The sequence below is a fragment of the Bombina bombina genome, chromosome 6 (genome assembly GCF_027579735.1).
Source record: "Bombina bombina isolate aBomBom1 chromosome 6, aBomBom1.pri, whole genome shotgun sequence".
NCBI lineage: Eukaryota > Metazoa > Chordata > Amphibia > Anura > Bombinatoridae > Bombina > Bombina bombina.
The window spans coordinates 798,124,928-798,151,391 of record NC_069504.1 but is presented as its reverse complement, the minus strand read 5'-3'; the positions used below and the strand labels follow the sequence as shown (position 1 = coordinate 798,151,391).

General features: G+C 40.4%; 1 protein-coding gene across 1 annotated transcript in view; it reads right to left on the bottom strand.

Moving 5' to 3' along the window:
* Positions 1–26,464, bottom strand: part of DOCK5 (dedicator of cytokinesis 5) — a 458,078-nt gene that overhangs the window by 377,648 nt on the left and 53,966 nt on the right. The window contains exons 6-7 of the mRNA XM_053718116.1: positions 9,529–9,677; positions 6,377–6,512 (exon numbers count right to left, since the gene is read on the bottom strand). Of these exons, the coding sequence (XP_053574091.1) occupies positions 6,377–6,512; positions 9,529–9,677 (285 nt within the window). The remainder of the gene's footprint in view (positions 1–6,376; positions 6,513–9,528; positions 9,678–26,464) is intronic.

Here is a 26,464-nt window from a genome sequence, read left to right as displayed (position 1 = left end):
CCGCCAGACCTTGCTGAATCTGGAGAGCAATACGCTCTCCGTATTCAGTATTGCACCAGCAGCTCACAAGAGCTGCTGGTGCAACGCCGCCCCCTGCAGATTCGCGACCAATGGGCCGCCAGCAGGGAGGTGTCAATCAACCCGATCGTACTCGATCAGGTTGAATTCCGCTGATGTCTGTCCGCTTGCTCAAAACAGGCGGACAGGGTTATGGAGCAGCGGTCTTTTTGTGAACGCTGCTTCATAACTGCTGTTTCTGGCGATTCTACAGAATCCTGAATACCTTCACCTTATGCCAAGGATATCCATGCTTCTCACACCAGGACAAGTAAGTCCTTCACACCTTATAGTAGATGCGACGAGTGACTGGCTTCCTTGCTCTTGGCTAAGACTAAGCGTTCAATTTCCACACAGTCAGCCTCAGAGAATCTAGATTTCAATGTTGAAAGGGAACCTGTGACAGCAGATCCCTGCGACAGTGTAACCTCCACGGCAGAGAGGATGACATCCCCACCATATCCGCAAACCACGTCCTCCTCGGCCACAAAGGAGCCATCAGAATGGCCGGGGCCCACTCCTGTTTGATGCGTGCCACTACGCGAGGTAGAAGTGGTAACGGTGGAAATATGTAAGCTAGGCTGAATCCCAAAGGAACCACTAAGGCATCTATCAGCTCTTCCTGGGGATCGCTGGACCTCGACCCGTATCGAGGTAGCTTGCAATTGAGTCTGGACGCCATGAGATCTATCTCCAGCGTTCCCAATCTGTGACAAATCTCAGCAAACACCTCAGGGTGAAGAGACCATTCCCCCAGATGGAAGGATTGTCTGCTGAGAAAATCCGCTTCCCTGTTGTCCATACCCGGAATGTGAATCGCTGAGAGCAAGCAGTCATGGGACTCATTGCAAGGAAGCTCCTCATATCCCCCTGATGGTTGATGTAAGCCACCGAGGTAATGTTGTTGGTCTGGAATTTGATGAAACTGACCGACCCCAGAGAATGCCATGCCCTCAGAGCATTGAAAATGTCTTGTAGTTCTAGGATGTTGATCGGAAGGAGAGACTCCTCCCTGGACTACTTTCCTTGTGCAATCCTGGCACCCCAAAACGCTCCCCATCCTGCCAGATTGGCGTCCATGGTCACAATCTCCCAGGACGGTCTCAAGAAGGATGTCCCCATGGACAGTTGCTCCGGAAAAATCCACCAAGAGAGGGAGTTCTGAGTCCGAGCATCCATGTATATCCGTTGTGATAGATCTGAATGATCGCCGTTCCACTGTCTCAACATGCACAGTTGAAGAGGTCTGAGATGGAACCTGGGGAATGGGATGGCATCTATGCTTGACACCATGAGACCTATCACCTCCATACATTGAGCCACCAACAGGCTTGTGGAGGACTGAAGGGCAAGACAGGTGGATGCAAGCTTTCTGCGCCGCTGATCTGTGAGAAAAATCTTCTTGGACACAAAGTCTATGTCAAACTCCACCCTGTTGCTGAGAACCAAGGAACACTTTCCTGAGTTGATCTTCTAACCACGAGATTGGAGCAGAAGAAGAAGGGCCCTCAAATGATACTCTGCAAGGCTGAGCGATGGTGCCTGAACTAGGATGTCGTCCAGGTAAGGTGCCACCGCAATGCCCCTAGATCTGGCCACTGCAAGCAGCGCCCCCAGAACCTTTGTGAAGACTCTTTGGGCCGCCGCCAGACCAAAGGGAAGGGCCACAAACTGGAAGTGTTGGTCAAGAAACGCAAATCGTAGGAACCTGAAGTGGTCCCTGTGGATTGGCACATGAAGGTAAGCATCCTTCAAGTCTACAGTCATAAACTGTCCCTCTTGAACTAGGGGCAGAATCTAACTGATCGTTTCCATTTTGAACGATGGAACACTCAGAAACTTGTTTAAACACTTTAGGTCCAGAATCGGGTGGAACGTACCCTCCTTCTTTGGAACCACAAAAAGGTTTGAATAGTACTCTAGACCCCTTTCTGCTAGGGGTACGATAACCCCGAGAGAGGCGAGATCTCTCACGCATTCTAGAAAGGTCTCTCTCTTCTCTGGTCTTGAAGACAGGTTTGACAGGAGGAATCTGCCCTCGGACGGATGGGATCTGAACCCTATCCTGTAACCCTGGGAGACAACTTCTAGAACCCAAGGGTCCTGAATGTCCTGCAACCACGCGTCTAAGAATAGAGATAATCTGCCCCCTACATGATCCGAAGACCGGTCGGGGGCTGCCCCTTCATGCTGATTTTGTCTCGGCGGGCTTCTTGCTCTGCTTAGACTTGTTCCAAGATTGAGCCGGCTTTCAAGATCCCTTGGACTGGTTCGCTTTTGCGGTGGGTTGCTGGCGCTGGGCCTTGTCTGCACGAAAGGGACGAAAAGTAGATCCCTTAGGCTTAGCCTTCTTATCCTGTGGTAGGAAAGCTCTCTTGCCTCCCGTAACCGTGGATATGATCAAATCCAATCCTGGACCTAACAGGATCTTCCCTTGAAAAGGCAGGGACAACAGCCTCGATTTAGAGGTTATGTCCGCAGACCAAGATTTTAGCCACAGAGCCCAGCAAGCTAAAACAGAAAAACCTGACACCTTAGCATTCAGGCGAATAATTTGCATATTGGCATAACAGATGAAAGAATTGGCGACCTTCAGCGCCTTAATCTTCTCCTGTATCTCGCCAATGGATGTTTCTCCCTCGACCATTTCACACAGGGATTCACACCAATATGTCACAGCTCCAGTGACAGCCGCAATGACCGCTGCTGACTGAAAAACAAACCCCCGTGTGCTGAAACATCCTTCTCAACATTTTTTCCAGCTTTTTCTCCATGGGCTCTTTAAATGACGAACTATTCTCGAGGGCAATACTTGTCCGCTTCGCAAGCGTAGAGATAGCCCCATCCACATTAGGGATGATCCCCCACAGCTCAAGCTGAAAGTCTGGAATGGGGAACAGTTTTTTTAAAGGAAGAAGGGGAAAAAGGACAAACCCAATCGCTCCCATTCATTCTTAATAATATTTGCCATCTTAACGGGAACCGAGAAAGACTGAGGTACTACCCTGTCCTCTTATACCTTGTCAAGCTTAGGAATCGCAGGTTCCTCTGGTATCTTAGGTTCCGGAACCTCCAGAGTAGCAAGCACCTGCCATAGCAGAAAGCACAAATTCTCCATCCTAATAATATAACCAGGCTCCTCCGCCGCAGGAGGTTTAGATGACATGGACTCCGACCCAGAAAGGGCCTCCTCCGAAGAGTCAGAGTGGGCCTCGTCATCGTATAGAGCCTCTGAATCTTCCATCGGCATGGATAAAACCCTGGGCCGGGCCGCTATGATGAACCCTACGCTTGTGTCATACTCTGCAAGGGAGCAGGTTCAGGAGTTGGGAGCTGTTGTGCAGAGGTGTCAGGTTCTGGGGTTAAAGTTGTGTTTTGTCTGTGTGTGTCTTTCCTTTTTGGCATAATTAAACAGGTACAAGGTTTTAGGAAATAAAGGTGATGGTTTTATTTATAGGATAATTAGCAATGCAGAGATATGCAATTAGATAAGGCAATGTCTATAGAGGCTGTAGTATTAGGCAGGAATACAGATCTTTGTAATAACAGGCAGGATACTTGCATATGCTGTAGATTGGAATTGTGTAATAACAGGCTGGAATGCAGAGCTTTGTAATAACAGGCAGGATACTTGCATATGCTGTAGACTGGAACTGTGTAATAACAGGCAGAAATGCAGTGCTTTGTATAACAGGCAGGATACTTGCATATGCTGTAGACTGGAACTGTGTAATAACAGGCAGGAATGCAGTGCTTTGTATAACAGGTAGGATACTTGCATATGCTGTAGACTGGAACTGTGTAATAACAGGCAGGAATGCAGTGCTTTGTATAACAGGCAGGATACTTGCATATGCTGTAGACTGGAACTGTGTAATAACAGGCAGGAATGCAGTGCTTTGTAATAACAGGCAGGATACTTGCATATGCTGTAGACTGGAACTGTGTAATAACAGGCAGGAATGCAGGGCGTTGTAATAACATACAGGATACTTGCATATGCTGTAGACTGGAACACTGTAGTAACAAACAGGAAACTTGCATAGACTGCAAACTGGAACTCTATAGTATCAGGTAACAAGCAAGCAAAAGTACCCGAGTCAGTCTTTAGGAAATAGAGAATTAGGCAAGATCAATTGCCAGGAAATCAGTCCGAAAACGAAACACAGTGCCAAGGGAATATCCAGAAGAGTAGTCAGGAAATAAATCAGAAACCAGGAACCAGGAAATCCAACAAATCTGTATTTCACTCAGGAAACAGGACCAGAGGGTCTTTCAGGGTATAACACTCAATGTCAAGGCCCAGAACTGCCAGCAAATCTCCCAGATATAGCAGGCTGCTGATTAAATGATTTGTTTCAGCTGGTAAGCAGGTGGAGCCAGAGAGCCAAAGTTGCAGCAAACAGAAAAACCCAATATTCTTAGCCTGTGATCAAGCCATCTGGTGGCAGAGAGGCAAGACAACAGGCTGGGAAAGAACAGCAGCAGAAATAGAAACAGGTCCCAGGTTCAATTCCAGGCTGGGTCATGACAGCTTGCGCTTAGCAGAAAGTGGTAAGGCATGGATCACTTTCGAAACCGCTAATTCCAGTTGGTCCGCAAAATCTGACGGCCAACAAATCTCTCCCGAAGGAGTAATGGTCGGACCCCGGGGCGCTGCATGTGCAATCGGAGATAAATGTAGGGAACGCACCTCCCGGGATGAAGAACCCTCAGAGGTGAACGGCTCAGTAGTACTAGACATCCGTTTACTTTTAAATGTTGTAACTTTATCAAGGCATGTGGAACATAGTTAAGCAGGCTGATCTACCAGAACCTCCTCACAATAAACACAGGAATGAGACTTTGTTAAGGAGGGAGAGCCCTCTAACGCGTCAGAGTCCTCCATTGCTAGTGCTTTAGGGGAGACTACTTAATATACAAAAGGCACCTTTATACCACCAATGGCCGGGGCACTCACCATCTCCTAGGACCCAGACTATAGAAACTGTTACGTCTCCTGCGACACAGATCAACAGAGAAGGATAGATAGACACACCCAGACACATGGAATGCCTGGCTGGACCGCACCTGCACTAGGGAAAATGCGCCAAAAAATGGCCACGCAAGATTCCCGCAAGTAACCGACAGTTCCACACATTGCCAAAGCCTCATCTTGCACATAACGCAGCAATGGCACAATAAACAATATCATGTATAAACCCCCCCATTCAATAATCCCCCTTCCAGGAATATTAACCCTTGATTCTGTAAAGATAAAAAGGTGCCACACTGTGACCCTGTCTTCTATGTTATCATTATTAATAAAAAATGAAATAATCTTACCAGAATCTACGCCGTGGAACAGTAACAAGGCCCTTCAAGTGTGACAGCTTAGTAGCCTCGCTCCTGACATGGATTTGAGTGTAGAGAGCAGGCAGCGAAACTCGTCAACGCTGATTGCTTATGGAGCTGTTAATATGAGTCAGGATGGTTACTCAGAAACACTCTCCCTGCATCTCCGGGCTCTAACTTTCACTCAGGCTCTCACTGAGAGGCTGACAGGACTACTTAAAACTCCAGTCCCATTGCGAAGAGTACTACCCTCCATAAGAGACTACTCCGAAAACTCCAGCATTCCTCTGCCATCTTCCTGTGACGAAAGGCAAACAATGACTGGGGGATAAGGGAAGTGGGGGAGGTATTTAAGGGGTGTCTTTGCCTCCTCCTGGTGGCCAGGTTCTTAATTCCCAATAGTAATGAATGAAGCGGTGGACTCTCCTCCCCTTTAGATGGAAATGTTACTTTTTCCTATCTTTAACATTGAGTGGACTAGTAACTTTTTCCCTCTGGGCTAGTAGCTTTTAACCCCTGACTAGTAAACCATAGCAATATTTTTCCACCCTTGTATGTGTGCGTGTAAATAATCTTGTGTTCTGATCTAAGCAGTCCGGAAGGATACAAATAAACTGGAATCTGTTCAAAGGAGAACTACTAAAATGGAACATAGTCCAAAAAAAAAAAAAAAAAAACAACTTACAGAGACAAACTTTATTATTTATATTACTATTACTAATATGTGTGTGTGCATATATATATATATATATATATATATATATATATATTAATTAGAGGACAGAAAACAGATGTGATATAACGGAAGCCATGCCGAAAGCCTTCAAGTATATTAAAAAAAATCTATGATTTTATCTAACATGTTGCAGGTTCTGGTAAGCAGAATTTATAGTAAAAGGGGGCAAAATTAACAATGGATGTATATTACAAAGTTTTTTTCACTTAATTAAACATGTTATGGTTTTTAAAGTAGATATTTCAGTACCTTCTCCTCTTGTATCCTCTCGTCAATACACCTGGAAGCGGTTTCATGTGATCGATACAGACAAATGATGCTGGTCTCACTGGGATCTAGAATATTTCCATTCTCATCTCTTACAACCAGATCCAGGTCCAGTATCCTAACAAGCACATGATTATGATTAAGAGGATACAGAGGGTAAAGTGTGTGACTCTAATTGTATACAATTATAGTGGCACATGATATAACTAATTGCCAGTGGCCTAGATTCATTATATGGATAGAAAAGTGAAAGACGAAAATGTCCTTATGTGTTATATGGAAGCAATAGTGCAATAAAAAAAATGCTCTAACTATGTGTTTAACCCCTGCAAAGCGGTTAAGCACATAGCTAAAGTAAGCCCCAGAGCTCCAATGACCAGCTAGCTCCCAACAGTGTACTGCTGTCTGTGATCATATCAAGGTATATTTTTCAACAAAGGATGCCAAAACATTTAGTACATTTAAAAATATTCTTAAAATGGCATGCTCTATCTGAATCAGTTTAAATGTATATTTTATATACCTTTAAGAATGAAAAGAAGTCTCATTAAGACAAAATGTCTCCAATTCATACAAATGCAAAATAAATATTCAGGAAGAGATGGAGATAGCTCTTATGATTCAGTGTTCTCCACAAAAGTTTTTCACAGCCGAGTGGGGGCAGATGTAATACTATACAATATTATAAGATTTTCTGTAATTTATTTATGTTACTATCCAAAGCAAAAAAAACATTGCATAATTTAATAGGGGTTAATTTATTATTATATATTAATATAATATATATTAAAAATTAATATTAGCTAATATTAGCATAATATTGGCTTGAACTTTAGTCGGGTTATCAGTAAAATCAGCCAGGTGGCATACTCATTAAATATGTCCTGGGGAGAACACTGTGATTAACCCCTTTAGCCAAATGGACGTAGCTACTACGTCACACAGTACTTTACCCAGCGTACTGTGTTGATATAGTACCTACATTCAGCACAGAGGCACATGCTGTGGTCCCCCTGTCATCTTAAATTGCGCACCCTTACCATATGAAGTCATAGCGACGACCGTTACAGAGATTGACACTGTCTGTGTCACTCTCTATATTGATCTTCTGTTGGTGCCGGTGGGAGAGAAGGAGGGTGGGCAGCCCAGCGCAGGAGGGAGGGAGGGGGTGGGGTTCCCTACACCATGACAAATGCCTAACAAGAGAGAGGGAGGGATTGTCCCTAAACTATAGAAAAATATTGGTTGGAGGGGTAAGGTGGGACCCTACACTACAGAAAAAAGTGATCTTAGAGGGGGGAGCTGGAGGGGATTCCTACACTACAGAAAGTAAAAACATATAATAAATATAAAATAAAATCAAAACATTTTTACTAACAGACTGGCTGGCAGGGAAGAGTGTGAGGGGGAGGGCCAGAGAACTGTTGGGAGGGGGGATCAGGGAGGTGCAAAGTGAGGAGGGATCCCTACACTAAAGAAATGTAAAAATAAATTTAAAAAATCCCCAAACTGCATACCGTCTGCAATAGCCTAATATGGTGGTGACCAGTGAGGAGCTGTTTGTGAGGGATCCGGGGGTGGAAGCTATCAAGTGAGAGGGTAATCCCTACACTACAGCAAAAAATAATCTTATAAAATGATTAACCCATTCACTGTCAGAATTTAAGAAGTGTGGTGCGCAGTTGCAATTAGCGGTCTTTAATTTGCCAAAAAACAAAGGCAAAGCCATGGATATATTTTTTAAATCCTATTTACTTCCATTATCAAAGTATACACAATGTTTGTTTTTCCCCTCAATAGTTTTCTAGAGCCTTAATTTTCCTATAATTTATACATCATAAATTGAAGGAAGACTGAAGTGCAAAAATGATATGCTCTAAATTATAACAGCAAATAACTTTAACACTACCAAGCCTGCAAGTCCGTTTAACCCTAGTTAAAAACATATTTAAAGTATCACTCAGGAGCCACAGAGAACTGCTAACACAGCCGCTGATTGAATCACTTTCTCCTAGCCTGAAGTGACTTGCTTTGTCTCTTGCCTGCAATCCTATACATTGTAAGTTAAATTAAATTGGAAAAGCAAGTGTATTAATTGTTCAATCAAATAAACAAAAATGTTTTTTTCCCCCCAGACTTGCAAAAACATATTTTGTTAGTCAATACTGCAGCTGGAGTTGTCCTTATTAGATAGTGCGCCTATATGCTGCAGTATCTGTTGTGCACAAACATCTTTTCAGACAGTTTCAATATAAATGTAAATAGACTTTAAAGGGACATAACAAACCTTCATGATTCAGATAGAACATACAATTTTAAACAGCTTTCCAATTTACTTATATCATCAAATGTTCTTTGTTTTCTTATTATCCTTTGTTGAAAAGCAGGAACGTAAGTTCAGGCGTGTGCACGTGTCTGCAGCACTATTTGGCAGCAGTTTTGCAACAATGTTATACATTAGCAAGAGCACTAGATGGCAGCACTGTTTCCTGTCACGTAGTGCTCCAGACGTGTGCACACTTCCTATCTAGATATCTCTTCAACAAAGAATAGCAAGGGAACAAAGCAAATTTTATAATAGAAGTAAAATTGGAACCTTCTTTTTTTTTTTTTTTTAAATTGTATTCCCTTTCTGAATCATGAAAGAAAAATGTTGGGTTTCATGTCCCTTTAAACGTTCTGCTCTTTTATAATCACAACAGAAAACATTTGTCCTCCATGTTAATATAAAGGGACACTAATGTCAATAATAAACTTTTATGATTCAGATAGAGAATGCAATTTTAATCAACTTTCGATTTTACTTCTATTATCAATTTTTTCTCAGTCTTTTTATTTTCCAGAGGCATCAGCTCCTAACGTGCAAAACTTCAGTGTATATGAGTCTGCAATTGGCTGATCACTGTCACATGATACAGAGGGCAGGGAAATGAAGCAGTATTTTAAGTTTCTCAGGATTTTTTTTTTTAACTGATATTTCATAATTACATTGTTTATTGTATTGTGCATTATGCAATTCTGCTATATTTAATGGTCAAACTTCCTACTCCTAACCTGTCCACCTTCTTTCATCACCCTCCACCCTTCCCCTCTCCACATTCTTTGTTAGGCATATGTGCACTCTGTTCTCTCACCGGTTTCCATAATCTATTTTTGCAGTCACTTTTTTCCTCAACTCAGCCAGATCATCCTTTGGCAATGTCCCAGACAGGATCTGTGAGCGCCATTCCATCAACAAGGACATCATCTCTTGTACCTGGCTGAACAGATCTCGTTCATTGTGCTGCAGAAAAGACAAAGTGTTAGCAGTTGCACAAAAAGTAGACGCCCTCTAACCCAAGTTACCCAAAATAAATTGGATAGGAAATAATTGTTGACCTTTTTACGAACTCAATGGCTAAACAACTGCTCCCAAAAGCATCTACTTCTCCAGGAAACAAACTGACCATAACAATTGTTACCCTAAAATCATGAAATCCTCTCTTTTCATTTAATTAAAAGAGCATTATAGTAGAAAAAAAAAAGACATGCCCTAATTTGTTAGAGTCATTTTTAACCCTAGCAACCCTGCCAGTCTGTGTGTTTAACCCTAGCAAAGTTATTAAACACATAGTTAAAGTGAGCACTGCTGGGCTGAGCTGACAGAACCAATGACCAAATCAGCAGTGGTAGTCACATGACCCAGCTGTGTGACTACTGCTTCAGATTGGATGACCAGCATTTTCCACTTAAGACCAGCAGTGTTCTGCGGCTCCCAAGTGATATTAATTATGTGTTTTACTCCTTTGCAGGGCTTAAAACACATGGCATAGCAGGGTCACTAATTAGAGCATGTAAAAAGCACCCTTTAGCAATACTGTCTTTTGTAGAAAGTAATACCTCGGGCATGGGGGAATGTGCACAGGTCCAGCGCAAACACATTTTGCAGCCAGTCAGGTCACTGCCGACATCACTCATTCAGTTTGACAGCCAGTGCTTCTGCATTGTGTAATAAGATGTTTGGGCTCCCACATTTTCTACCATAATGTGGCCTTATTTAAGAGATATCATTTTTGGAATGCAACAAGGTAAATGCAGAAATATTGCAAAAGGGAGCTAGCTATCCATCAAAAAAGTACAGACATTTTCCACGGTAACAAAATTACCACCACATACCTTTAAGAAATTGTAACCCCTCAACACTCAACGCATAAAATATTTCATTATTGGAAGTGAAACATTATTGCAATACACATTCATTATTTATTTTGCCACATTTTGTTGTAAAATACATCTAAAAAAAAGTGTGTTTGTTTCACTTTCTCCCACGGAGGCTTGGGTTAATACTTTAAGGCAATTTATGTGAGCTTTTGTTTACTTTTCACTCCCACCCTAAGATTCTATGGTGTCACATGCTTTTAAAAGGTGGATTATCAGTTTTGCATCAACAATCACGATAGGCAAATCATTCTTTGCAATAGTAACTAAGTTGAATCAGTGCTAAACCATGAATAAAAGAGTGCAGGCTACCCCAGTCTACACATGTGCAAACAGAGTTTGTTCTATATTTGAAAACCAGTTTGTGATTCTTTACAGGGGTTCTTTTGTTCTGGGGGACAGGGAAATCAGTGAAAAGAATAAACATAAAACAATATACTCATTTGACAAAATAATGCTGCAGTTTTCCAATGCAAAATTATTCTTATATATGAAGGTTTATAATCGTGTAGTTTACGATTTGTGTCCCTTTAAGAAACTTGGATTTCATCTTACACCTAACAATATTATGGAGAGAAAAGTGTCCCACTGAGAAAATAAACAAATAGGTTGACTATGACCTTTCTGGTCAAAACAAAATGGCAGCCGTCAAATATTAAACTTGCTTTTCTTTCTATAAATTAAGTTATTTTTCTTGATGTAGATCTGTGGCTTTATTTTCCTCTGGTAAAAGGGAGACAGGGGCATGTGGCAAGAGTCTAAGGAAAATGCTATTATCAAATCCAAGGGTGGTGCTATGGTTAGTGGTATAGTTAGACAATTTGTAAGATAACAAATTATTACTATCATCATATAAATATGAAAGATTTTATTTATAAGAAAATTCACTGGCAAACAGGTCACAATATCGTTTATTAGAGACAAATTGTACACATCTAAGCTCAAAGCCTTTCTGTTGAGTGCATATAGACTTTGCATCAAAGAAAATATACCATTTGGTAACCTTACATTATACATCTCAAGAACTGAGCTATAAAATTATCTGATGCTATAAACCATGTATTACATAGGCTCTTTGTTGGTTTAATATTCAGATCAATTGGAGCATCCTAGTGTATTATCTAAACTGCAACAGAACTGATCCCAGGAAAACCTCCCGTGGTGTTAACAACAAAAGAGTCTCTTTGTCTGCAACATATATGGAACATTTGGTGACTGGGACAGGCTATTCCCATTTCAATGTGATATAAAAAAAGCAATTGCCCTGTCTGTTTGGAAATTACACAACAGACAATGTTAATTTATATATGAGAAAGTGATATTACATAAAATGGTGATAATGTATCATTCTGGAATAACCAACTACCTATAATTAATGTGTGTATATATTCTAATTTATATATGATACCCAGTACATGATACAAACTATGAAATAAGGGTAGCTGAGCCAATATGCTGAATATAAGATGGTTGACAAATTAGGTTTAGAATAAGTTACATGTTTAATACATGTATCTGATATACCAGGAATTCTGGGTCATTTAATGTATATATGTTGCCTTAAAGGGACACTGAACCCAAATTTTTTCTTTCGTGATTCAGATAGAGCATGCAATTTTAAGCAACTTTCTAATTTACTCCTATTATCAATTTTTCTTCGTTCACTTGCTATCTTTATTTGATAAAGAAGGCATCTAAGCTTATGTTTTGTTTTAGGACTCTGGACAGCACTTTTTTATTGGTGGATTAATTTATCCACCAATCAGCAAGAATAACCCAGGTTATTCACAAAAAATGGGCCGGCATCTAAACTTACATTCTTGCATTTCAAATAAAGATACCAAGAGAAGGAAGAAAATTTAATAATAGGAGTAAATTAGAAAGTTGCTTAAAATTGCATGCTCTATCTGAATAAAGAAAGAAAAACTTTGGGTTTAGTGTCCCTTTAACACCCCCCCCCCCCATACATTTTACTTTCTTATATGCTTAAACACTTTACCTAAAACCAAAGATTAGAAAACATGGAAAAATGCCTAATCATGTCACTAAGACCCCAAACTGATCATCTGCTGTGTAATACTGGAACATTACCAGCACCTATTAATATGTACATATATTTAAATGTGTATACATTATGTATAAAAAGACACAGCTATCTAAAATTAGGGAAATGTAATCCTGACTCAGTGTCCCTTTGATATATGAGAATATAAAAATAGGATATAAACTCTTTATGACATAAAGGATTCCTAATATTACCAATGTAGCTTTATGATTACCAGCTATTAATGGGACATGAAATCCAATGCACTACTTGTTTTTAACTGAAGACATGGGTGAGCCAATGACAATCGGTAAATATATACAGCCACCAATCAGCAGCTAGAACCTAGGTTCTTTGCTCCTTAGCTTTGCTAGATAAACCTTTCAGCAAAGCATAAGAAAAGAAGGAAGCAAATTAAATAATAGTAGTAAATTGGAAAGTTGTTTAAAATTGTATGTTCTGTCTAAGTCATGAATGTCTAATTATGACTGTAATGTCCCTTTAATAAGATATGCCACTGCACTTAAAAAGATAATATGTTCCACTGATATATATACTGTATATATATATCCATACATATCACATTTTAACTTCAAATGGTTAGAAATCTTTACTTTGCAGCATTCTAAAAAAATAGACAACCACTTAGTTAAGGTTTCATAGATTAAAAACTATTAAATCTTACCTTAAAATGAAGCTTTAATGTTTAAGAAAACCGCCGCCCATAGATGTAGGCTGGAGTTACATAATGCATTACCTCCCTTCCTCCAATGGCGCTGCAGCACTGAACAGCTAGTTACAATATTTAAATGAATGCCTCTCCTCAATCTCGGCATGCGCAATCTAATGTGTGGGCATTCACATGCGCAAAGCATTGTTAATCGCAGATCAAGCGACTCTTCAACGGCACATCGGACGGGATGGTAATCACACGGCGGCTGAAACACCAGGAGAGAAGTCCGATATGCGCATGCATTGAAAAAAGTTTGTGTAAATGCGCATGCATGACGCCATATTAGTTCTACCTAGGTAGAACTTGTTAATACGGCAGCATTATGACTGAAAATAAGGGTTTGGCAGCAAATATATTTTCAATTGCAATTTGTATGTAAGTTTTTTGAAAAAAGGTTAATAGGTGTTATTTGTTGATTTAAACAACTATATATGATGTTTCAAACAATGGGGGGAAAATGCTGGGTTTACTAACCCTTTAATGCTGTTATGGGGCTTAGACATATAAAATAATTAGATATTAGAACACCCAAATACATCATAAGTAAAAATGTACTTTACTTAAAGTCACTGTAATTGTGGCTCAACCTTGCCATATAATGGCCACTCCAAATAATATCACGACATTAGGTTAGTCTAGGAACATATTAGTTCCCCAAAAGGGCAAGAAGCTTAACCAATGAAACTTCACAGACTTGAGAGATCTGATCAGTCTTTGGCTGTTGCATTGCCTACTTTTGTTGGCTGTATTCCCTGCTCTGACATTGAAATCTTTTTGGGTAAGACATTCTCATATTCCAGCTGACTTGCTAACACATAAGGATACTTTGGGCCATCTTGCTGCCTGCCACCCTGGCTAACCAAAGGAACCTTTTGCTTGGAGGATACACTACACAGATACCCACAGAGAGATCACACACCTGGCTTACCCTTATAGAAGTTTATCCCCATAGTGCGTACCATGGCTGGTAATGTATAAGTGTTGACGTACTTTATCTGTATAGCCGCTATCTTTTAAGCTTATTATACAATAAATGTTAGCCGTTTTAAATCTAACACCATATCTAAATTTCTAATTCTTGTATTATAAGAAATTAAATTAATTAATTAATTGTAAGGGTGTTAATATAAGACCTTGAAATTAAAATAAGTATTTGTGTACTGGGAGTGCCTTTAATTATCCTAGAGGCAAAACGTGTATTTTACATTTTCCACTTTCTGTTTAAAAGTGTGTCAAAGATTTCTATATTTGACATGTGGCTGTTCTAATACCTGTATTGTGCAATATACTATTTAGGAACCTGGCTCATCTAGTGAAATATAGTGTGTTATTTCGTAAATACTTCTGATTTGATTTATAAGTTATGTAAAGAATTTTGGGTGTACATTCAAATTTTAGCCATAGTATATTCACTGATAAATATAGAATTGTTATAAAGCTTCTTATCGGCCATAATGATTATAGACAATAACACTAGATCTAATAATCAGACATTATATTCATAATTGGTTAAGGGCATTTAATGATTAAATTATCATAGTAAATCTCTGTAATTTATAGTTTGGCTCATATTCGCTAACTAAATGTTGCTAAGTAGCCCTATTATGTATTTAGTAAAAGTGATGGTAAATCCTAGTGTTTGTGAAACAATAGGATTTACCATTGGAACAAATAAAGGGGACTTTCAAGTCATGAAGTATAAAATACTTTATGCTAAAAGTTCCATTATTTGTTTGAAGCGTTCGCCGCACTGAGCTGCTCAGACAGAACGCTATTTTGCTGTGAGGCGAAGTTTCCACCTTTAAAGGGCCAGTAAAAACACAAAATAATGTTATATAATTCTGCACATAGTGCAGAATTATATAACATCAGCTTAGCGCAAACTTTGTACCTTAAAAGATTAGTGAAAAAATGCTACAAAATTTACTTTAACAGTACGCCGTTCCTGGCTCTACTGAGCGGGTCTGTTTGTTTTCCCTAAGCCATAGGGCACGCTGTCTATTCACAGCCGGCCCGATCGCTCCATTAAAAACTCAATGTAACTCGCTCCTGCTACCAGACCAGAGCGGGAGCGAGTTACATTGAGTTTAATGGCGCAATCGGGCTGGCTGTGAATAGACAGCGTGCCCGATGCGCTTAGAGGAAACAAACAGACCTGTTCAGTAGAGCCAAGAGCGGCGTACTGTGAAAGTAAATTTCGTAGTATTTTTTTCACTTTAATCTTTTAAGGTACAAAGTTTGCGCTAAGCTGATGTTATATAATTCTGCACTATGTGCAGAATTATACAACATTATTTTGTGGGTTTACTGGCACTTTAAGCAAACAGCTATGCATACCAGCTGGCGCCAAGCCAGATAGCCTGCACGGCTATTGGCTAAGCGGTGGAAACGTCACCTCTCAGCAAAATAGCGTTCTGCCATGGGCAGCCTGAGCAGCTCAGTACGGCGAACGCTTTAAACAAATAAAGGAACTTTCAGCATGAAGTATTTTATACTTCATGACTGAAAGTCCCCTTTATTTGTTCCAATGGTCAATCCTAGCGTTTCACAAACGCTAGGATTTACCATCACTTTAAGGCTACGGATTCATTTTGAATTATTCTAGAACACTGGTTGTCAAACCTGTCCTCAGGACTCCCCCAACAGGCCAGGTTTTCAGGATTACCTTGATTGAGAGCAGGTAAAATAGTCATGTTTACTAATCAGCTGATTATTTCACCTGTGCTCCAGTTCAGATATCCTTAAAATGTGGCTTTTTAGAGAGGCCTGATGACAGATTTGAAAATCAGTGTTCTAGAACCATTTAAATTGAGATATTGGATTTCCCATTCCTTTGGTTAAAGCCTGGTTTTCAATTGTAATATTATATTTTATTTTCCAATATAGCAGACAATTGGTTTAAGATTAAAGGGACATGAAACCCACATTTTTTCTTTCATGATTTAGAAAGAGAATGCAATTTTAAACATCTTTCTAATTTACTTCTATTACCTATTTTGTTTTATTCTCTTTATATTCTTTGCTGAAAAGCATATCTAGATATGCTCAGTAGCTGCTGATTGGTTACTGCACATAGAAGCCTCGTGTGATTGGCTCACCCATGTGCATTGCTTTTTCTTCAACTAAGGAAATGTAAAAAATGAAGCAAAATAAATCATAGAAGTAAATTGTAATGTTGTTTAAATTTGTATTATCTATCTCAGTCATGAAAGAAAGATTTTGGGTTTAGTGGCCCTTTAAATATAGTAATATTTTGCGGACTATTTGCAATTTATTATTGTTTTTGTATATAATTTGAATGACTTGTCGCTTATTTGCATCTTGTTAAAGTTTTAACCCTTAAGGACAAGGCCATTTTTCAATTTCTTTCCCTTAAGGACCAGGGCTATTTTTAAATTTTTGCTGTGTTTGTATTTAGCTGTAATTTTCCTGTTACTCATTTACTGTACCCACACATATTATATACCGTTTTTCTCGCCATTAAATGGACTTTCTAAAGATACCATTATTTTCATCATATCTTATAATTTACTATAAATAAAATAGAAAATATGAGAAAAACATAGAAAAAAAAACACACTTTTTCTAACTTTGACCCCCAAAATCTGTTACATATCTACAACCACCAAAAAACACCCATGCTAAATAGTTTCAAAATTTTGTCCTGAGTTTAGAAATATCCAATATTTACATGTTCTTTGCTTTTTTTTTTGCAAGTTATAGGGCAATAAATACAAATAGCACTTTGCTATTTCCAAACCACTTTTTTCCAAAATTAGCGCTAGTTACATTGTGACACTGATATCTTTCAGGAATCCCTGAATATCCCTTGACATGTATATATTTTTTTTTAGAAGACATTCCAAAGTATTGATCTAGGCCCATTTTGATATATTTCATGCCACCATTTCACCGCCAAATGCGATCAAATAAAAAAAATTGTTCACTTTTTCACAAACTTTAGGTTTCTCACTAAAATTATTTACAAACAGTTTGTGCAATTATGGCATAAATGGCTGTATATGCTTTTCTGGGATCCCCTTTGTTTAGAAATAGCAGACATATATGGCTTTGGCATTACTTTTTGGTAATTAGAAGGCCGCTAAATGTCACTGCGCACCACACGTGTATCATGCCCAGCAGTGAAGGGGTTAATTAGGTAGCTTGTAGGGAGCTTGCAGGGTTAATTTTAGCTTTAGTGTAGTGTAGTAGACAACCCAAATTATTGATCTAGGTCCATTTTGGTATATTTCATGCCACCATTTTACCGCCAAATGCGATCAAATAAAAAAAAAAACGTTCACTTTTTCACTAACTTTAGGTTTCTCACTGAAATGATTTACAAACAGTTTGTGCAATTATGGCACAAATAGTTGTAAATTCTTCTCTGGAATCCCCTTTGTTCAGAAATAGCAGACATATATGGCTTTAGCGTTTCTTTTTGGTAATTAGAAGGCCGCTAAATGCTGCTGCGCACCACACTTTTATTATGCCCTGCAATGAAGGGGTTAATTAGGTAGCTTGTAGGGAGCTTGAAGGGTTAATTTTAGCTTTAGTGTAGAGATCAGCCTCCCACCTGACACATCAGACCCCCTGATCCCTCCCAAACAGCTCTCTTCCCTCCCCCACCCCACAAATGTCCCCGCCATCTTAAGTACTGGCAGAAAGTCTGCCAGTATAAAAAAAAAAGTTTGTGTTTGTTTTTTTGTTGTTTTTTTTTACATTTATATATTTTCTGCAGTGTAGGATCCCCCCTTACCACCCAACTCCCCTGAGCCCCCCTAAACAGCTCTCTATCCCTACCACCTCTCACTATTTGGTGCCATTTTGGGTACTGGCAGCTGTCTGCCAGTACCCACTTTTCAAAAATAATGTCAATTTTTTTATTTAGTTTTTTAATTTTATCTCTGTTGTAGATGGCCCCCCACTCCCTCCCCTCCCCTCCTCCCCCTGATCCCTTTTTCAAATCTTATTTCCCACTCCCACCCCCCTGATCTCAAACACTCAAACTGATTTCCCACTCCCACCCCCCTGATCGCAAACACTCACAGTGCTGATCGCGGGGACATGCGCGCGCATGTGCGCGCGCACGTTCCCCCCCCGCCCCCGTGCGCGCTCCCACACACACACCGGGCACTAATGCGACCTAAGGACACCAGCGATGGGCCGCCCACCCGCCTCCCAGCGCTGCTCCCACCCACCAACGATCGGCACCATCGCTGGCCGATGCAGAGAGGGCCACAGAGTGGCCCTCTCTGCATCGGTGTGCCAGAAAAGGTATTGCAGTGATGCCTCAATATCGAGGGATCACGGCAATACCTTGAAAGCAGCTGGAAGCGATCAGGATCGCTTCCAGCTGCTTTAAACTCCTATGTCGTACAGGGTACGTCTCTGGTCTTTAAAGACCAGATTGTGCAAGACGTACTCTGTACGACATGAGTCGTTAAGGGGTTAATAAATCTGTTAAATACTTTATCATAACTGAGTTCTCATTACTGCATAAAAATATTCGCTGTGTTAATAATACTACACTTGTCAGAACCTTAAATTTTTAGGCAGGATTAAATATTAATATTTAATAATAATTGTATTAATTATTCATATTCATAAACATCTCTAATAGTATCATGTTAAGTCTAAATTTTATATTATTACACTTTTGGAAATTGCATCTCAGATTTTTAATATCAAAAGGATATTCTACTGCAATAATAAAAGTCTGTCATTTGTAAGAGAGAGTACTTTAAAATTAAACAAATGGTAATTGCTATGTGTTTAACCCCTGAAGAGAGTAGAATATGCCACTCACTGGCTGTTTCCATCACAGGAATAACATAGGGGCACATGTTTAAAGGGACAGTACACTGTAAAATAGTTTTTCCCTTAATGTGTTTACAATTGCTTTTTTACCAACTGCAGAGTAAAAAATTTATGAAAATTAGCTTTTTAAGGCTTATTTGTGTATATTAAAGCTCTGATTTTGTGTTTTGAAGCCACAGCCTAATAAAATAGGTTGAGCTCGTAGGTATAATCAGATCTCATTACCGTATCACATTGTGTACATAAACCCGCTTCTTTATCTTATATCTGTCCATAAAACAATCACCAGTGCTTTTAGAGAACAATGGCAAATCAACATTTTATTACCTTATCTCTGCTATATCCCACTGGGAATGTAATTTCTTCTGCTGTCTGTGTTTACAAAGCTTATCTATAGCTTGGACCTGCGGCCACAAACTTTCAGAATAGGTGGGGATACCACATGCTAGATCAACTATTTCAAATGCCAATATAAGGGTAAAGGAGCTACTTGTAAACAATTTAATACACTCCAGCAGGTAAAGTGGATCATTGGGAACAAATTAAAGGGGAGAAACTTTTTGAGTAAACTGTCCCTTTAACTATGTAGTTAAAGGGACAGTCTACTTGAAATTTGTTGTTGTTCAAAAAGATAGATAATTCACTTTATTACCCATTCCTCAGTTTTGCATAACCAACAGGTATACCAATATACTATTTACCTCTGTGATTACCTGTATTTAAAGGGCCATAATACCCAAATGTTTAAACACTTGAAAGTGATGCAGCATAGCTGTAAAAAGCTGACTAGAAAATATCACCTGAACATCTCTATGTAAAAAAGAAATATATTTTACCTCAAAAGTTCCTCAGTAGCCACATCCCATTGTAAAGGATTTCTAAGCAGCAAATCAGTATGTCTGTCCCGGGACAGCTGAAAGGATGAGCCTCGTGCACTCTCATGTTATTTCCCTATTCAGTGTAACAATGAAATCTCATGAGAGTTAAGTGAAATCTCATGAGATCACAGTAAAAGAGTTCATGACCTCAGCACTGTTGATGCTGATTGGCTGCTGTTCATTTCTTCATTTATTTATTTTTTACCTGCAGCTGGGAGCAGCCGAGTATAACTTTTTACACAGAACTTACTCTGCTGAGCTGAGGAGATTGTGAGGTAAAATATCTTCCTTTTTTACATAGAGATGCTCAGGTAATATTGTCCTGTCAGCTTTTTACAGTTATACTGCATCAGTTTCAAGTGATTTAGCATATGAGTATTATGTCCCTTTAAGCCTCTGCAGACTGCCCCCTTATCCCAATTTTTTTTCCAATCTTGCATTTAGCAAATTAGTGCTGGTTCTTTTATAACCATTACCATTCTCTACAGGAGTGAGCACAATGTTATCTATATGGCACACATGAATTAGCACTGTCTTGTTGCTGTGCAAGATTTAAAAAGCTAATAAAAAGCACTGTGATAGGAGGCGGCCTGTCTTTGGCTTAAAAACAGGCAAACTTAGAGGTAACATCACTATATCAATGTTGGTTATACAGAGCTGGGGAATAGGAAGTAAAGGCGTTATCTATCTTTTTAAACAATAAAAAAAAAAAAAAAATCTAGTAGGCTGTCCCTTTAAGTATTTTTTAATTGCAGCAAAGGAGTTTTCGACAAGCATCTGTTTAATAATAAAATGCTCTCAAGAAAACATAATTTATGCTTACCTGATAAATTCCTTTCTTCTGTTGTGTGATCAGTCCACGGGTCATCATTACTTCTGGGATATTATCTGCTCCCCTACAGGAAGTGCAAGAGGATTCACCCAGCAGAGTTGCTATATAGCTCCTCCCCTCTACGTCACCTCCAGTCATTCGACCAAAGACCAACGAGAAAGGAGAAGCCAAGGGTGTAGTGGTGACTGAATTATAATTTAAAAAATATGTACCTGCCTTAAAAAACAGGGCGGGCCGTGGACTGATCACACAACAGAAGAAAGGAATTTATCAGGTAAGCATAAATTATGTTTTCTTCTGTTATGTGTGATCAGTCCACGGGTCATCATTACTTCTGGGATACCAATACCAAAGCAAAAGTACACGGATGACGGGAGGGATAGGCAGGCTCATTATACAGAAGGAACCACTGCCTGAAGAACCTTTCTCCCAAAAATAGCCTCCGAAGAAGCAAAAGTGTCAAATTTGTAAAATTTGGAAAAAGTATGAAGCGAAGACCAAGTTGCAGCCTTGCAAATCTGTTCAACAGAGGCCTCATTCTTAAAGGCCCAAGTGGAAGCCACAGCTCTAGTGGAATGAGCTGTAATTCTTTCAGGAGGCTGCTGTCCAGCAGTCTCATAGGCTAAACGTATTATGCTACGAAGCCAAAAAGAGAGAGAGGTAGCAGAAGCTTTTTGACCTCTCCTCTGTCCAGAATAAACGACAAACAGGGAAGAAGTTTGGCGAAAATCTTTAGTTGCCTGCAAGTAGAACTTGAGGGCACGAACTACATCCAGATTGTGTAGAAGACGTTCCTTCTTTGAAGAAGGATTTGGACACAAGGATGGAACAACAATCTCTTGATTGATATTCCTGTTAGAGACAACCTTAGGTAAGAACCCAGGTTTAGTACGCAGAACTACCTTGTCTGAGTGAAAGATCAGATAAGGAGAATCACAATGTAGGGCTGATAACTCAGAGACTCTTCGAGCCGAGGAAATAGCCATTAAAAATAGAACTTTCCAAGATAACAATCTTATATCAATGGAATGAAGAGGTTCAAACGGAACACCCTGTAAAACGTTAAGAACTAAGTTTAAACTCCATGGCGGAGCAACAGTTTTAAACACAGGCTTGATCCTAGCTAAAGCCTGACAAAAGGCCTGGATGTCTGAATTTTCTGACAGACGCCTGTGTAACAAGATGGACAGAGCTGAGATCTGTCCCTTTAATGAGCTAGCCGATAAACCCTTTTCTAAACCTTCTTGTAGAAAAGACAATATCCTAGGAATCCTAACCTTACTCCAGGAGTAATCTTTGGATTCACACCAGTATAGGTATTTACGCCATATTTTATGGTAAATCTTTCTGGTAACAGGCTTCCTAGCCTGTATCAGGGTATCAATAACCGACTCAGAAAAACCACGTTTTGATAAAATCAAGCGTTCAATTTCCAAGCAGTCAGCTTCAGAGAAGTTAGACTTTGATGTTTGAATGGACCCTGAATCAGAAGGTCCTGTCTTAGAGGTAGAGACCACGGCGGACAGGATGACATGTCCACTAGATCTGCATACCAAGTCCTGCGCGGCCATGCAGGCGCTATTAGAATCACTGATGCTCTCTCCTGTTTGATTTTGGCAATCAATCGAGGAAGCAGCGGGAAGGGTGGAAACACATAAACCATCCTGAAGTTCCAAGGTGCTGTCAAAGCATCTATCAGAACCGCTCCCGGATCCCTGGATCTGGATCCGTAGCGAGGAAGTTTGGCGTTCTGGCGAGACGCCATGAGATCTATCTCTGGTTTGCCCCAACGTCGAAGTATTTGGGCAAAGACCTCCGGATGAAGTTCCCACTCCCCCGGATGAAGAGTCTGGCGACTCAAGAAATCCGCCTCCCAGTTCTCCACTCCCGGGATGTGGATTGCTGACAGGTGGCAAGAGTGAGACTCTGCCCAGCGAATTATCTTTGATACTTCTATCATTGCTAGGGAGCTTCTTGTCCCTCCTTGATGGTTGATGTAAGCTACAGTCGTGATGTTGTCCGACTGAAACCTGATGAACCCCCGTGTCTTTAACTGGGGCCAAGCTAGAAGGGCATTGAGAACTGCTCTCAATTCCAGAATGTTTATTGGCAGGAGACTTTCCTCCTGACTCCATTGTCCCTGAGCCTTCAGAGAATTCCAGACAGCGCCCCAACCTAGAAGGCTGGCGTCTGTTGTTACAATTGTCCAGTCCGGCCTGCTGAACGGCATCCCCCTGGACAGATGTGGTCGAGAAAGCCACCATAGAAGAGAGTTTCTGGTCTCTTGATCCAGATTCAGAGTGGGGGACAAATCTGAGTAATCCCCATTCCACTGACTCAGCATGCACAATTGCAGCGGTCTGAGATGTAGGCGTGCAAAGGGTACTATGTCCATTGCTGCTACCATTAAGCCGATCACCTCCATGCATTGAGCTACTGACGGGAGTTGAATGGAATGAAGGACACGGCATGTATTTAGAAGCTTTGTTAATCTGTCTTCTGTCAGATAAATCTTCATTTCTACAGAATCTATAAGAGTCCCCAAGAATGGAACTCTTGTGAGAGGCAAGAGAGAACTCTTCTTTTCGTTCACTTTCCATCCATGCGACCTTAGAAATGCCAGAACTAACTCTGTATGAGACTTGGCAGTTTGAAAGCTTGAAGCTTGTATCAGAATGTCGTCTAGGTACGGAGCTACCGAAATTCCTCGCGGTCTCAGAACCGCTAGAAGGGCACCCAGAACCTTCGTGAAGATTCTTGGAGCCGTAGCCAATCCGAATGGAAGGGCTACAAACTGGTAATGCCTGTCTAAGAAGGCAAACCTTAGATACCGGTAATGATCTTTGTGAATCGGTATGTGAAGGTAAGCATCCTTTAAATCCACTGTGGTCATGTACTGACCCTTTTGGATCATGGGTAAGATTGTCCGAATAGTTTCCATTTTGAACGATGGAACTCTTAGGAATTTGTTTAGGATCTTTAAATCCAAGATTGGCCTGAAAGTTCCCTCTTTTTTGGGAACCACAAACAGGTTTGAGTAAAACCCTTGTCCTTGTTCCGACCGCGGAACCGGATGGATCACTCCCATTAATAATAGATCTTGTACACAGCGTAGAAACGCGTCTTTTTTTATTTGGTTTGTTGACAACCTTGACAGATGAAATCTCCCTCTTGGGGGAGATAATTTGAAGTCTAGAAGGTATCCCTGAGATATGATCTCTAGCGCCCAGGGATCCTGGACATCTCTTGCCCAAGCCTGGGCGAAGAGAGAGAGTCTGCCCCCCACTAGATCCGGTCCCGGATCGGGGGCCCTCGGTTCATGCTGTCTTAGGGGCAGCAGCAGGTTTTCTGGCCTGCTTGCCCTTATTCCAGGACTGGTTAGGTTTCCAGCCTTGTCTGTAACGAGCAACAGCTCCTTCCTGTTTTGGTGCAGTGGAAGTTGATGCTGCACCTGCTTTGAAATTCCGAAAGGGACGAAAATTAGACTGTCTAGCCTTAGCTTTGGCTTTGTCTTGAGGTAGAGCGTGGCCCTTACCTCCTGTAATGTCAGCGATAATTTCTTTCAAACCGGGCCCAAATAAAGTTTGCCCCTTGAAAGGTATATTAAGTAATTTGGACTTAGAAGTTACATCAGCCGACCAGGATTTTAGCCACAGCGCCCTACGTGCCTGAATGGCGAATCCTGAATTCTTAGCCGTAAGTTTGGTTAAATGTACTACGGCCTCCGAAATGAATGAATTAGCTAGTTTAAGGACTCTAAGCCTGTCCGTAATGTCGTCCAGCGTAGCGGAACTAAGGTTCTCTTCCAGAGACTCAATCCAAAATGCTGCCGCAGCCGTAATCGGCGCGATGCATGCAAGGGGTTGCAATATAAAACCTTGTTGAACAAACATTTTCTTAAGGTAACCCTCTAATTTTTTATCCATAGGATCTGAAAAAAGCACAGCTATCCTCCACCGGGATAGTGGTGCGCTTAGCTAAAGTAGAAACTGCTCCCTCCACCTTAGGGACCGTTTGCCATAAGTCCCGTGTGGTGACGTCTATTGGAAACATCTTTCTAAATATTGGAGGGGGTGAGAACGGCACACCGGGTCTATCCCACTCCTTAGTAACAATTTCAGTTAATCTCTTAGGTATAGGAAAAACGTCAGTACTCGCCGGTACCGCAAAGTATTTATCCAACCTACACATTTTCTCTGGTATTGCAACAGTATTACAATCGTTAAGAGCCGCTAAGACCTCCCCTAGTAATACACGGAGGTTTTCCAATTTAAATTTAAAATTTGAAATATCTGAATCCAATCTGCTTGGATCAGAACCGTCACCTACAGAATGAAGCTCTCCGTCCTCATGCTCTGCAAGCTGTGACGCAGTATCAGACATGGCCCTAGAATTATCAGCGCACTCTGTTCTCACCCCAGAGTGATCACGCTTGCCTCTTAGTTCTGGTAACTTAGCCAAAACTTCAGTCATAACAGTAGCCATATCTTGTAATGTTATCTGTAATGGCTGCCCAGATGTACTAGGCGCCATAATATCACGCACCTCCCGGGCGGGAGACGCAGGTACTGACACGTGAGGCGAGTTAGACGGCATAACTCTCCCCTCGCTGTTTGGTGAAATTTGTTCAATTTGTACAGATTGGCTTTTATTTAAAGTAGCATCAATACAGTTAGTACATAAATTTCTATTGGGCTCCACCTTGGCATTGGAACAAATGACACAGGTATCTTCCTCTGAATCAGACATGTTTAACACACTAGCAATAAACATGCAACTTGGTTACAATCTTATTTAACAAAAACGTACTGTGCCTCAAAGAAGCACTAAACGATTAAATGACAGTAGAAATAATGAACTGAAAAAACAGTTATAGCATCACTCTTTAAAAACAACACAACTTGTTAGCAAAGGTTTGTTCCCATTAGTAAAGTAACACTAATTAAATTTTAAACATAAAAATCACAGAGCAACGTTTTAAAACACAGTCACTACATAAGTCTCACAGCACTGCTGAGAGAATCTACCTCCCTTCAAAGAAGTTTGAAGACCCCTGAGTTCTGTTAGAGATGAACCGGATCATGCAGAAAAAACAAGAGTAACTGACTGGAAATTTTTGATGCGTAGCAAAGAGCGCCAAAAACGGCCCCTCCCCCTCACACACAGCAGTGAGAGAGAAACGAAACTGTCATAATCAAAACAAGCAAACTGCCAAGTGGAAAAAATAATGCCCAAATATTTATTCACTCAGTACCTCAGAAATGCAAACGATTCTACATTCCAGCAAAAACGTTTAACATGAATTAAATACCTATTAAAAGGTTTAATGTACTTTTACAGAGTAATTCCGGTGAAATACCATCCCCAGAATACTGAAGTGTAGAGTATACATACATGTCATTATAACGGTATGGCAGGATTTTCTCATCAATTCCATTCAGAAAATAAAAACTGCTACATACCTCAATGCAGATTCAACTGCCCGCTGTCCCCTGATCTGAAGCTTTTACCTCCCTCAGATGGCCGAGAAACAGCAATATGATCTTAACTACTCCGGTTAAAATCA